The 13,332-nt window shown below is 38.6% G+C and overlaps 1 protein-coding gene across 4 annotated transcripts; it reads right to left on the bottom strand.

Annotated features, from left to right (window-relative positions):
- Positions 1–53: 53 nt before the first annotated feature.
- On the bottom strand, positions 54–12,483 carry BBS5 (Bardet-Biedl syndrome 5). Of its 4 annotated transcripts, none has more exons than XM_064451549.1 (13): positions 12,351–12,460; positions 10,664–10,746; positions 9,924–10,020; positions 9,755–9,820; positions 7,871–7,920; positions 7,037–7,164; positions 6,003–6,138; positions 4,920–5,015; positions 4,340–4,402; positions 3,371–3,505; positions 3,177–3,260; positions 1,787–1,810; positions 54–1,676 (listed from the first exon to the last, which is right to left on the bottom strand). In XM_064451549.1, exons 2-13 carry the CDS (start codon positions 10,673–10,675, stop codon positions 1,575–1,577), a joined length of 993 nt encoding a protein of 330 aa, XP_064307619.1. In that variant the 5' UTR covers positions 10,676–10,746; positions 12,351–12,460; the 3' UTR covers positions 54–1,574. The 4 variants fall into 4 exon arrangements, with proteins under 4 accessions (XP_064307619.1, XP_064307620.1, XP_064307618.1 ...); XM_064451550.1 differs by lacking the exon at positions 12,351–12,460 and adding an exon at positions 11,990–12,104; XM_064451548.1 differs by lacking the exon at positions 9,924–10,020 and having other exon boundaries at positions 12,351–12,481.
- Between the last annotated feature and the right edge of the window lie 849 nt (positions 12,484–13,332).

Here is a 13,332-nt window from a genome sequence, read left to right as displayed (position 1 = left end):
TCTTTGAATGTAATGGAAACAGGATCAAAACACAACTATTTGAATGCAAGATCTTTAACGAGGTACGACGTTATCAAAGTTTATTGAAATCATGATTGTTTTTCAATATAGGTAGTATTTCATTAACATATATACCTTGAAAGATTTTCTGCAAACATCACAATTATATTCACGCCACAGTTACGTTACTGTAACAGTCAGCTGCTAAAACAACAGCTGAGAGGAGAGCTCATTTGACTTTTTCCACTTATAGAAAATAGCACAGAGGTCTTATCTCACTAGAAAACGTAACAGCTGCATCTTCCTTTAAACAATAAATGACTCATTTCTAACACATAACAGCATAAAGGTCTAATGACTCAGACACAGAAGCTGTGTGTGTAACTTTTTCTAGATCATTCCTTAAAAAAGGGTGCTCTAGCCAAAATAAAGAAAAGAAACAAGAGGAAAAAGAGAAAAAACTGTATGAGGTTATCTCCATTACAATTAACTACCTGGAATGGTATGTGCTGAACATTTAACAAAATTGTGAGACATGAAAACTAATATTTGGAACGGTATTGCTTTTTGTCACAGTTATCAGTAACACAGCACTGCTGCAATGACACAGCCAATATGCCCAGATACGAAACATTCTGCATACGATGATACTTCTACATTGCACAACATTAAACAAGTTATGGAAATTTGATTTAGACATAATCATTATGGGAAAGTATAACACTGTGTAGAAATACATGAATACTTCAAATCAAACTATATACCACAGACTGTCCTAACTCAAATGGTGGTCTCCTGTACGTAGGAAGAGGACCCTTCCTTTTCTGACATATTTCCAGGGAAAACGGCAGGCCATGGATGGTCCTGGCAGCCAATCACAGGGCAGTATGTAGGCACAAGGGTCATTAAGTTGTTTAAAAAAAAAAAAAAAAAAAAAAAGGTGGCTACCTGCCCCAAAATGGTGGCTGAAACACCATGGCAGACCCTGTGGTGTTAGGGGAGGGGGCTTCTGGCTCTGATGACCTTCTGTGGGAAGCAAGATGGGGTGGCTGCTCCTGCCAATCACAGGCCTGAAAACACCTGGTGTACGAGTGTGTCAAAACCCACAGTTGGCCAATCACAAAGCAGTGTAAAACTGCAGGGTACGACATTTTACATAATGGCAGATGAAATACAATGGCAGTGGCCACACATGGAGTGGGAAGGGACTTTGAGTCCTCACTCATGTGACCAGGGGAAGGGTAGGGCTTCCGGAGCACGTGACTACCTGCAGGGGGTGGAGCTTCCAGCAGTTGGGGCCCCGCCCCTTCTTATATTCACTGTTGGCTCTCCTCCCACTGCTTACAGAAACCGTGTAATAAATACAAAGCTTTTATACATAGGAGAGTTTTGAATAATTTTTCCTTTATGACACATCCTGAGGGCATATTATCTAATATTTGCCTGCTCGTCAGCTTTGGCATGTTCCTTCTCTGCTATGCTGGTATTTCTAAGTTCCCTCCTAAAGATCTCCCAAGCCCAGTAAGAACTGAGAGTCTTTCCTTGCTGAGGAAACAAACACGTGCCGATCTAAATCAGGTCATTACTTCCCAGAGTCCCTGGAGTGTGAATCCATCCTTTAGCTTCTCTATTGCAAGTCCTAGTTCTTCTGAAAAAACGGGCTCCCGATCATGTTGCTTTTTTGAATGCACAAGATATAAGAGAAAATAAAGTAGAAGGTACTTTTTAATTTCATTATCGCACTTTAACAGCATGAATTTGACAGTATGAAAAAAGATGTTCTTACCTTGTTTTCATCAGCAAAGTAAGCCTGCAAAAGAAAGAAAAAAGAACTTGCAACCTTGAAAACAAAGTAGTCTAAAATCCAATCTGCTAATAATTCCTTGGGGTCAAAACTGTATTTGATAAGTTTTCTTCAAAAAAACAGTCTGTATGTTTTTTTTTTTCTTTTGTAGACAAGATCAGAGTTTTTTCTATGTTGAAATAATTTACAAAAGGGTTCTAACAGGAGTTGGTGATGATGCTATTTTTCATTAAATACCAACCTTTGGATTTTCCATCATAATAAAGAATTGTTTTTAAATGGTAAAATTTTCATATTACATTTGTTACACTGACAAATACTTTATATAGGGAATAAAATGTTAATATGAAGCAAACTGACAGCATCCTAGCATTTTCTGCCTCACGTGCAGCAGCATTTATTACTCAATTTCAAAAACTAACTTGGAATGTGTAAGTAATATCCAAATTCAGTTAACATCCTACTCAGTCTAAGAAAGAAACACAGAGTAACTAAACAATTAAAAAAATTTTTCCACCCTCAGACTGATATCTGGGAAAGAGATACCATCTTTCCCATTCTGTGTGTGTGGAAATTAAGGCTCAAACTCTTCAGAAAATCAGATCTCTGAAAATATCCAGCTTTAGAAGTCTCTGGATGAGCAGGCTCTAGATCTTCACATTTACCAAAAAGAGCCTGATCTTGTGTCAGCTGCCCCTACGGCCTGGCAAGGGGCAGCAAAGAAAGCGTTTTCCTGCTCAGCTGGATCTCAAGCTATCCAAGACTCTACAGAACAGCATCACAGCTCTCAAGTGGCATGGAATATCGGTGTGGAGCCACTCCCTGGGTCCTGGACGATCTATGTCTCCTGTATCAGAGACATCATTTAGAGCTTCCAGCTTTTGGCTTAGAATACGCAAAGCACAGTTATTTATTTCAGGTGACAAAGGCACCAATAGAGCAAACCTTTAGGGAAAATGTGCAAAAATGAAAAGAAAAAAAGGCAAAAAGTGAGAAAAAGGGTGGGGAAGGAAGAGATAGGAGCTTATCTGCATAGGTAAATGTTACTAAAAGAAAAGAAGGTGGAAATAAGATCGGTGCTAGCTCTGCTAATTCACCAAATTTCAGAGATTAATTGAAAAAACATGTCAATTGCCAATGTGTCAAGGCTAGCACTTGAAAACATGTGCAGCCTACCTGTGCAGTCAATCATGCAGTCAGGTGTTACTGGGTTGCACAGCAAATTTGGAAATTTCTAGAAGGAAGCTCATCAAGCAACCTAACGCATTTAGAAGTAAATTTTCCTGAAATACTGGGAGACAGATACTAACACAGTTTTCTAATAACCAAACACGAATTATTTTATTTTTCAGTTTTCTGTGGAGCAGCTTACCACAAAAGCATCTGTATGTTCATCAGATTCTATTTCCACATCATCTTGAACCTGCTCCACTGTTAGGTCTTCAAGAGGTTGAGGCTGCAAATTCAAACACTAAAGTAAATCCACATATCTAAGATGTTTCATATATTTGTATTACTGCTGTTAACACATTATTGTACCTAATTTAAAATAAATGAGTGGAGTACCTTCTCTTCCATTTCATAATCCACTCCAAATATAGGGTTAGCTGAATAAACTCTGTGAAGTGAATTAATTTCTTTCACTGCCTCCTGTAGTTTCTCCACAGGGTCTATTTTAAAACCAAGCACATATCCTCCACTCTATAGAACAAAGGAAAAAGAAGACATATACTTACTAGTGTTGCTTGTTATTTAAACAACTTTCTCCCTTTGATAGGGATTTGCAGTTTAATGATAGCAAATTTCAGTTTGCTGATAAAACATTTATCTGTATTATCTTATTCTCATTCTGACACTTAAACCATGGGTGAAAGAAAAAACAATGACAATGTTTCTCTATGAGGTAAATAAGCCTTTAGCTGGTAGCCCATTATATAAATGGGGAACAAACTTCTTATACAGAAAAACAAAAGCAAACAAGGGTGGGAGAAATTCAGAAGTGATACTAATGATTTATTCCTAGCTACTCAGCAAATGTTTAGTCTGTTAGATCTTGATGTTGTTATTAAAGAATCTTTCAGATACAGTAAATAAAGTTAGCTGAACTTAAAAAAAAAAAAAAATCACCATTAGAAGTATTTCTGATTAAGGTTAAATTGAAGAAAAAAATTTTGTCTCTTACAGCAAAACAGGTACACAAGTGAAAAAGATTAAAAATAGTGGTCGTGAGTATAGAAGTAATTAGATCCCAAAGATAATCTGTCAGAATCACTGTTTTTAACAGCTATTTTATTTTAACTAGTCATGCTGGCTTATCGTTGCTTTGCTTAGAGAAACCATAACTCACAACAGCCATATTGACCTTAACATAAAGACATCTGAATCAGTGCAAAGACGCATTTTTCAGTTGTGCTCAAAAGGCCACACAGAAGGAACACTCTCAGAACCTTCAAAGTAGCCCTGTAACATTTTAGAGTTAGAGAACTATTATATGTAAAAATGCAACCAATGAAAAAAGTTATTAAAGCTTCTTACCTGCTGAGAACTCTCAATCACAAGTGCCAGGCCAAACTTTGAGTCTCTTATTTTTATTGAACGCTAATGATAAAGAGGTAAAAATTGTTTGTTAAAAATTTTGGAATTACTTGATTAAAATCTGCTCTATTTTTAAATTTTTATTTTTTACACTGTTCTAATTACAGTTACTGGTTCTGGAAGCCTGGCTACCAGCACTCCCTCCCATTTACCATTACAAACCTGAACCTGTGGACCTCAGGGAAAAGTGTTTTTATCAGAAGAAGTAACACCTGTAACAGTTCATTTCTGAACATCAGGTGCACAGATCATTAACCCCAGTGTATGTAGGTGGCACGAAGCATCATTGTAAATAGTTTGAAAATTGGAAATACAAGCCATTTTCACCATCTTCCCATGAAAGCCCCCAATTAATCTGGACAGAAAAAAAAAATAAATCTACCCTGTGACTGATGCTGGTAAGACTAAATTCCTCCCTGACTGTCGGACATGAAATACCAATTTTGGTGAGCTGAGAGTTTTAACTGAAGACTTGAACTTCTGCCATTTAATTTTGAAAATGGTGTTTTAATATACTTACAATTTGTAGATATGGTATGCTGACATTAAAGCTGTCATTCATATTTGCATGCCAAACTATTCTCACATTAGTAATAAAAAACGTTCCCAAATTTCCCTGTTAAAGAAAAGGTATGTTAGAACTGCTTTGAGGTGTAGAGCCTTTTTTCCAAACACAATGATTACTGCTATCCATTTAAACACAAGCAGGATACAGCTTCATATTTAATTCAATAAAAGCCTGACTCTCTCCCACCAAAACCAGTCAAAATGCTTCCATTGATTGCAAGGAATCAAGATCCAGTCTTTAAAGGATACAGCACTCAAATGGTTAAAATAGCAGGACTACCTATTACTGCCACAAAGCAGGATCAAATCACAGCACAGCAGACCTCATGGGAGTACATGAAGCATCTGAGAGTGTTCTTAACTGTACAGATCTGGAACTGGCATATAATGTAAGTATAATGGCATGTGGGTTAAACTTAGGCAATTGTGGAGATGTGTGCCAAGGAGTGGAGAGGAAAGAACATTTTAGCTTGTCAGGATGGATCCTATTTCCATTCTGGACTAAAATTGCACAGACAGAAATAACAGCTCCCATTTTGTTTCATGGCTCTGCGAAATACTTGCAACTAATGCCCTATAAAATAAATGTTTTCTCTTCTTAAGTCTTTATTTTTCTGTTTTAAGACATACACTCCTATTCCAATATTTTCCATTTCCAGTAATCAAAAGATATAGTCTTAAACTGTAGTCAAAGCTGCATGTAAACATACAAATATTCAGCAGAGCACTCTGGAAACAACACAATTCGTTCAGGATGGGGCAGAGCTTTAGACTCATAAATGTATCGTTTTAACAGGAATAGTATATCTAGTTCCATGCATATTAGCTGAGTCATTTAGACTTCAGGTTGCCAAAAGGAGACTTGTTTGTCCTGAGTAGCAAATATATGGGATCAGCTTCTCTGCATGCATCAGCTGATGAACTGAATTAAGGGTAATTCCTTTGAGGTTAAAAAACTATAGTAGTAAAAGTGCTAGATGAAAGCCAAAACATTTTAACTTTGCTGTAGCCAACATAGTCTCATTTCTCACTATACCTGGTCACTTGATAAATTCCAAACTCCATTGATTTTGTCATATATTTGTTCTTGTGGTAATAATCTCAGTTGCTTGTTTTGAATCAGTGCACTTCTCAGCTTCAGATCACGATACATTTTAGAAGTTTCATAAGCTCTGCAAAAAATAAAAAAATATGTGTTACCATTTCAGTGCTTCTATTATCTTTACTGTTTGTTTTGGCACAAATATGAATGTTGTATATTTTCAACTTTTCTTATCACCATGCTGCACAAAAATGAGTGTACTGTTAAAACTTCATCAATGTAAACCATTATATTTCAGCTTTCCTTAACGAAGTTATCTTTAAACTTAAAAGGATTTTTTTGACATATGTTTTGATCTCCTGTATTATTCATGTGTATACTAGTTTTTTCTTTTCCTTAAGATAGTCGTCTCCCAGCCTCTGTTGCAAAGCATAAGTCTTCTGGGTCCCATGTTATACATAGTGTGAATATCAAGAATGCTTTATTTTTCAGTGCCAGTAGGGTCACAAATATCCAATATACGTACATCGGTATTCCATAGCTCTTTAACAGAAACCTATGGTAATGTATTATGCACACATTCATTCGTTCAGGTGACTTATCTTTAGGTGGGAAACATCCACTGCTTTGGACTCCATTAGAGTTTTGACCAGGATTTAACTCTTCATCTCCATTACATGGTCCAAAATTATAGGAAATTATTACAGACAGAAATTATAGATAGAAAATGCACACTGAAATGAGCTCTTTTGTACTTTTATTTGTGTAGACAGTTTATACACATGAGGTATATAAACTGTGATCGATGATTGGTATTAATACATGTTACTTTTCATTATGCACAGTTATCTAGTAGAATTTGTTATCATTCTCTCCCTTCCTTCCAGAGACTGTGTTCTCCTCTTTTGGGAAGGTTTTCTGAATGTTAAATACGGGCAGTCATATACTCAGTCCACCAGCAGTAGTAATCCCATGTATATGATTCACTGAATTTTGTAGATGAACAAAAACTATTTTAAGTATGCTACCTGTGTACAGCAATAACCGAAGTGAAGAGTCTGGGACTCCCGGGGACAACATTGGTAAATATGAACTCAAACCGTGTATTGTTACATTTAGTCAATATATACAGAGCTTCTGTCTGCCCTCGTAATTTCTGTAAGGAAAAAATGAAATTTAACATTTTGACTATATAGTAGCTTGACTGTAAAGGCAATAAGTAATCTTGACATATTTTCTAAATTAGTTTCTAAATAGTATATCTAAAGGTATCACCCTGATTCTACTACTGATCTACTGCTGTCTTAACTGGACTCAAGTTTTTCTTTTTTGGGGAAACTAGCAGTTCCGTCAACAGTAGAACTAATGAAGCCTGCCTGCTGTACATTTGCAATATAATGACTGAAACAGTATTTTTGGCTTGGTTACTACGTGGCTGCCTGGGAAACCTGCATAATCTCCCCGCTAGTTCTTTGTTGCTAACCAAAGAAACGGCTTCACAGTTGCATATAATTCAGGCTACGTATTTGAAAACCTTCTTGCACAAAATTAGTACCTCTCTTTAGACCTTTGTTAAATTTAAACACAATGAGCCAACATGTGCTTACCTTACCTTGAGGGGAGAAAAATAACCAAACAGTGTCATTACATAATTTTTACTGCCTTAGGAAACTGACTAAAACTACACTGCTACAGAAATATAACACTCAACTTTTAGAACTAAACTTCCATTACTATTCTATTACTGTTCTTGCAAGCAAATTTCAAGTAAACTTTCAGATTATTGTTTATACAGTGCAATAAGTATAAACAATGAATTACAGCTACTTTTCTTATTTTAAGAAGTATTTTTTGAAACTTACTGAGTTAGCAGTTCTTGTAGTTATATTTATAATGCAGTTGTAACCAACAGCTAAAAGTTAGGGGGGAAAAAAACAGTTTTGAGAACATGAAAAAATAATAGTCAAAATTACAAAATGCAATTTTGTAGCACAGCTTTGGATGCTATTTGTGAGAATTACACATTGTGGTTAATGGTCTGGGCCCTCATTATAAAATCAAAGACTAATTTAAGCTGGAAAAGACCCTGGGAGGTTGTATGGTCCAATGCTCTTCTCAAAGGAGGACCAACCCCACCTGGCTGCTCAGGGTACTGTTCAATTGAGTTTTGAATATTTCTAAAGGAGGAGATTCCAAAACCGCCCTGGGAGCCAGTTCCACTGTTTGACTGCCACCACTGTGAATGGTTTTCTCCTAATATCTGATCAGAATTTCCCTTGTTTCAACATTTGGCTGTTGCCTCTGGAAGGTCTGTTTCATCATGATGTTGCCTGTAAACTTTACCCTTATAAATAAAACTTTCTACATCAATCTAATACTTCGTAGAAGAAAAGCTAAGGAGATGACAAAGAAAAAAGTAGCAAAATGGAAAGTGCAAGTGGAGAAGAAACAACAAGAAGAGGAAAAAACAGTTACAAATTTCATTTTGCCTGTTCTGCAGTAACACACTGATACAAAATAAAAACAGAAACAGTCCCAGCTGTTCTTCCTAAAACAAAGGGATGTGCTAAAATGGTGCTGGGCTAAAACTGAACATTGATGACAATCCTGCTACGGATACCAACAGTAGCACAGCCAGGGTCAAAAAAAAAACACAATGGAGAATTAGAATTTGCTTTGGGAATATTCTGCTTCCCCAAAAGCTCAGATGTGGCAGCAGTTATATAGATAAAAATATTCACTCTTTACAGAATTAATACTTATGAAAATACCATGAAAAGACTATTTCCTCAGTTGCGTATGAGAAATTTTCTAAAACTAAAAGAAAAAGCAATGGTCAAAAATGGCATCCAATACAATTTTTTTTGTCTACATATTCTCTTAAGGTAAGAAATAATGCATTATCTTGAAAGCTAGAGAGTATTTTAAACCCTAAAAGCCTAACCCTAAAGTTAGACTTCCTTGAGCTTCTATAGGGCTGAACTACTCCATATATTTCTTTTTGATCTCCTCTAAAAAGGTCTATTCTAAAACTTAAATACACAAGCAAACAATTTTTTAAAAAAATTTTGTAAGTACATATAAAAGTAGCAGTGTGTGTGCGTGGACTTGTATGTGTGTACATGTATGAGAGCACGAAAAGCAAGGAGGCAGAGGGCATAACTTTATATACTTTATGAAGAGAATATAGATTTTCAGTATTGACTGGCTTTTGGGAACTGAGCACTGGAAATAATCTGGGTACAAAGTAAGTGCATCATACCCGTTTCAGCAAATTAAATACAAGTAGACCTGCTAGCTACTCACACAGTTTAAATGAGAAGCTTATTCAGCGCTTACAATAATAAATTTGGAAAGGCAGGTATTTGTGGGGAATAAAATCTGTAGGGCAAGACAGACTGTGAATAAACAGGTAGCAATAAGAGGTACAAGTGAAGCAAGACTTTTGTTTCTTTCTATAAAAATTACTTAAACCCACCATTTTAGGCCAAATGAAAAATATGCCTGAAGTACTCTTCAGCTTTTGTTCTGAGAAATTAACACTGAATATTAGTATTTTGCTATGAATTATTATAACAGTTCCTATATTACCAATAGATCAATTAGTTACAGCTTATTTCAGACTTTACAGAGCAACAGAACTACACTTTAATATTCTGTAATCATTACTATTGTGAAAGAATAGCATGCCACCACAAAGGAAACACAAAATTTGCAGTTTTTTAACAGGAGATGATGATACTTACAGAGATTGACTCTGGGCAATGACAATGAGCGCCAGATAATCCGCAAATTTGTCACAAGCAGTCTACCTGGAAATAACGAGCGTAGATATTTTTTATCTCAGTAACTTCGATTAAATTAACTGTTCCATTCTGTGAGAATACACAGAACATACAAAATATACATATTTACCTCTAGTTTTGAAACACCAGAATATTCCTTCCCCTTGATATGAAAAAAGCACAGGACACCCCAGCAGACAAATCACTAAACAATTTTTTTTTGAATGCTAGGAGAGAAAATCCAGCAAGGAACAAATGAAACAACCTCTAATATATACAAGCATTCCTCAAAACCAAACCAAGAACAGTTAGTGATTTCACATCCACCTGCCTATGGTAAAAATGTGGAGACACAATCAGTGCAGAACTGCTCTGGGGAGGAGAAGGGGAAGGCAGCGAGTTAACTATCGCAGCTGTCTTCATGAATAACCTCACCCCTTTATGTCACATGCAAATTTCTTCAATTCTGTACTGTGTACAGCAGTACATCCAACCCTAAAAGGGTCACCTCAGCATGCTGGCAGCTTCATGCCCTTGCACACTATATATATATTCCTTACTGATTCAGTTTAAACCAGTTTAAGAAAAACTAAACATTAAACAGGATTACAGCAAAAGAATACCACAATGTTTGTAAGTGGATTATTCTTACAACGCTTTCAATTCTAAACAAATTCTGAGACAAGATTATCACTTTCCTATAACTTTTAACAAGAGATCCTGCTTGAAAATCCTCCAAGGGGAGACAGACCTGTGAAACTGGCAGGATCTATTTTCTGCAACAGACAGAATGGAAACCAGACAAGGCTTTCATGAATGTACACAGGTTAAATAATAGAAAGTTTATGATTTCCCTGAGTATGCAGTTACCTCTGTCTCCATTGTTCCCTTTGGTATCTTCAACAGACTCTAAGCAGTCTATAAGGACCTCTCCAGGTCTCATTTTCATTTGTCTAAAAGAAAAAAAGAAGAAAAAAATTACCTAGTGAAAAATAGATTAGATTTATCCCCCCAAAGAAGGCCATTTCTATTTCCCTACTTCACTTTCCTTTCTCCTTTTTTTTGCTTAGCGCATCATATGATGAAAAATCCAGAGATGCACACGCACACACAAATCAACATTATATACCTGAAATTTTTATCTCTATTTCTGGCATATGAAAAATATTCATACCTTTGTTATTAAATTATAGCAGTAAATAAATAATTATGTAGCAAGTGTGACCAAGCAAACTGTTCCCCAAAATAGGGAGAAAGCATGTGAGAACAGGAGGAAAAGGCAAAAAAATTGCAGTCACATAATTTTTAATAGATATAGTTTGTTGCTTCTTGCTGGACTTTTAGGTCATAAGGAGTGGACCTAGGCTCAGGACAGAATAGATGTCAGCAAAGGAAATATCAGCTGTATACTGACATGTGAAATGCTCTGCTAAATTTTCCACAGAGGGTCTCGTTTGTTTTTTTTTTATTTTATTTTGCTTGATTTAACAGGTCTGACCACTTAATTACATAAGAGTCGATGTAGTGTGAAATTTTGCTGTATTTTAATTGTATTGTGTAAAACAGCCAAAACTCTTCAGGAGGGGAATCCCATGAGATACTACTGGAGATCAGGATCGAGACACTAGGTATGGACTCAACAATACATCACCAGAACAGCGCAAAAGATATTAGACAGGAGGTAGCAAGAACAGTAACATTAGCATTAAAGAAAATACGGAAGCAGGCTCTGTCTACATGACAATTCTACAAGAAAATAAGAGAGAACTGCTTAAGCGTTCAAGATACAATTTCATGTTTCTAAAACTACCGCAGGCAGTATGTCTGAGGGACAAGGGGTGTTTCAACTGAGTAGCAGGGAGATGAAGCCCGACAGCACACTTTCAGCCTCCGCCCCCCAAATCATCACCAACAAGCTGCTAATTTGTAGCTCCACATCACAAAAGCTATGCAGGGTTTTGCCAAAGAAACCAGAAGTTTCATGTCTCAGATAAGGCTGACAGCTCGCCAGAGGCCGAGGCCCGCAGGAGCGCGGAAGCACTGCCTCTGCCATGAGGTATGGGACAATCCTTCAGCTCTGGCCCCTCAGAGGCTGCTCAGCGGCTACCCGTGGCCGTGAGCTCCGGCGGCCATCACCACGGCAGGCACACCAAGTCCTTGTTACCGGTCGCCGGTACTGCCTCCTCAGAAACACACCTTAAGTTTGTTTTTACTTCTCAGCGCCAGGTAACGCTACAGGCGGCCGGGAAAATAACAGCCTTCCCTCCCTCCTCCAGCGTGCAACTTTTTTTTTTTCCCTTTTCTTTCATAGACTGGCAACGGTGACTAGACCCCACCTACCAAAACCTCCCCAGCCAGCCCGCCCGAGCCTCAAGGACCACTCAAGCTTTTTCCCGCCCTGCCAGGAAAACACGCCCGCCCCCCGCCACAGCGGGAACGCGGCCTACTAATGGCGGTCGCACTCATCCTACTGACAGACAGCGCTCAGCCTACTGACAGAGGCAGGAAGGGTCCGAAAAGCCCTGCTGTAAAGGGCGGGCAGAGCAACAACACTCACTGCGGGGAGATGTCGAAGCGGACATCTCTGTCCTCCCACAGCACGTCCAGCACCGCACTCATGGCTGCCAGCCCCCGCACACCGCCCCCTCCAGCCAGCCCGGGCGCCGCCGCGGCGACGGGGCTGGTTGTCTCGCGCTGCCACAGCGATCGGATTGGCTGCGGCGCTGCGCGTGAGGGGACCGCCCGCTCTCCCGCCTGCCCTGGCCCCGCCCCCGGCTGGACTGAGGCGGCCGCGGCGGGTGGTGCTGCCGCTTTTCGCGCTCTGGCCGTCGTGCGTTGCAGCTGGCCCGCTGGCGTGCGCGTACAGCCTCGGCAACGCCAACGGCCTGGCGCTTGTGAAGGTTTTGTGAAGGACTGCAGGGTGCTCTGAGTCGTTGGAACATGTAGGACTTGTGGCTTTTCCTCATGTCTTAGTTTTGTCTAGTACAAGGCAACATCTGTGTCGCCATGGTTGATTGTTAAACCAAACCCCTGTACAGTCTGTAAACCTGAAACCTGTGAAGCACTTGGTAAATTATAGCTTTCAGTCCTGTGGTTTTTGTTTCTGTTGTGGGTTTTTGGCTGGTTTTTTTTTTTAACTATCATAATATTTTTTATTTGGGACAACTTGAAAATTGTCTCTAGCCAAATTTTAATTGCGGTATCCTACCACTTTCAAATAAAAAAAAATACTCTAAATTGTGACTCAAAGGAAGAAACTTGTCCTTTGACAGTTCTTTCCCTGGAGTGGGTCCCTGAATTGGTGAGGAACCCATTCCGACCCACCTCGAAGTCGACATGTAATGGGATGAAGCAAAAAACGTCATCCCCACGTCATTCCCGCCTCCTCCCGCACTGGCAGGAAGAACAGTGTGCCGATGCATCCAGGCAGGGCTCTACTGCGACCCCGGGCAGGACTGCAGCTGGGGCTCCTGAAATAGCAAGGCCAGTGAGTGTTTGGCTTGAGGCCAAATTCCATTTTTTTCTTGTACTGAAAAACT

This window comes from Phalacrocorax carbo, chromosome 5 (assembly GCF_963921805.1).
Source record: "Phalacrocorax carbo chromosome 5, bPhaCar2.1, whole genome shotgun sequence".
NCBI classification, from domain to species: domain Eukaryota; kingdom Metazoa; phylum Chordata; class Aves; order Suliformes; family Phalacrocoracidae; genus Phalacrocorax; species Phalacrocorax carbo.
This window is presented reverse-complemented; position numbering and strand designations above follow the sequence as displayed.

What these genes read in the sequence shown, in the direction of transcription:
- BBS5 (XM_064451548.1), bottom strand. Translation starts at nt 12,412, where the DNA reads ATGAGTGCGGTGCTGGACGTGCTGTGGGAGGACAGAGATGTCCGCTTC. An exon ending in TCGGTTATTGCTGTACACAG is followed by an intron (nt 6,139 to 7,036) that starts GTAGCATACTTA and finishes TATTTTTTGCAG; the next exon opens with AGCTTATGAAACTTCTAAAA. An exon ending in AACATACAGATGCTTTTGTG is followed by an intron (nt 1,811 to 3,176) that starts GTAAGCTGCTCC and finishes TTTCTTTTGCAG; the next exon opens with GCTTACTTTGCTGATGAAAA.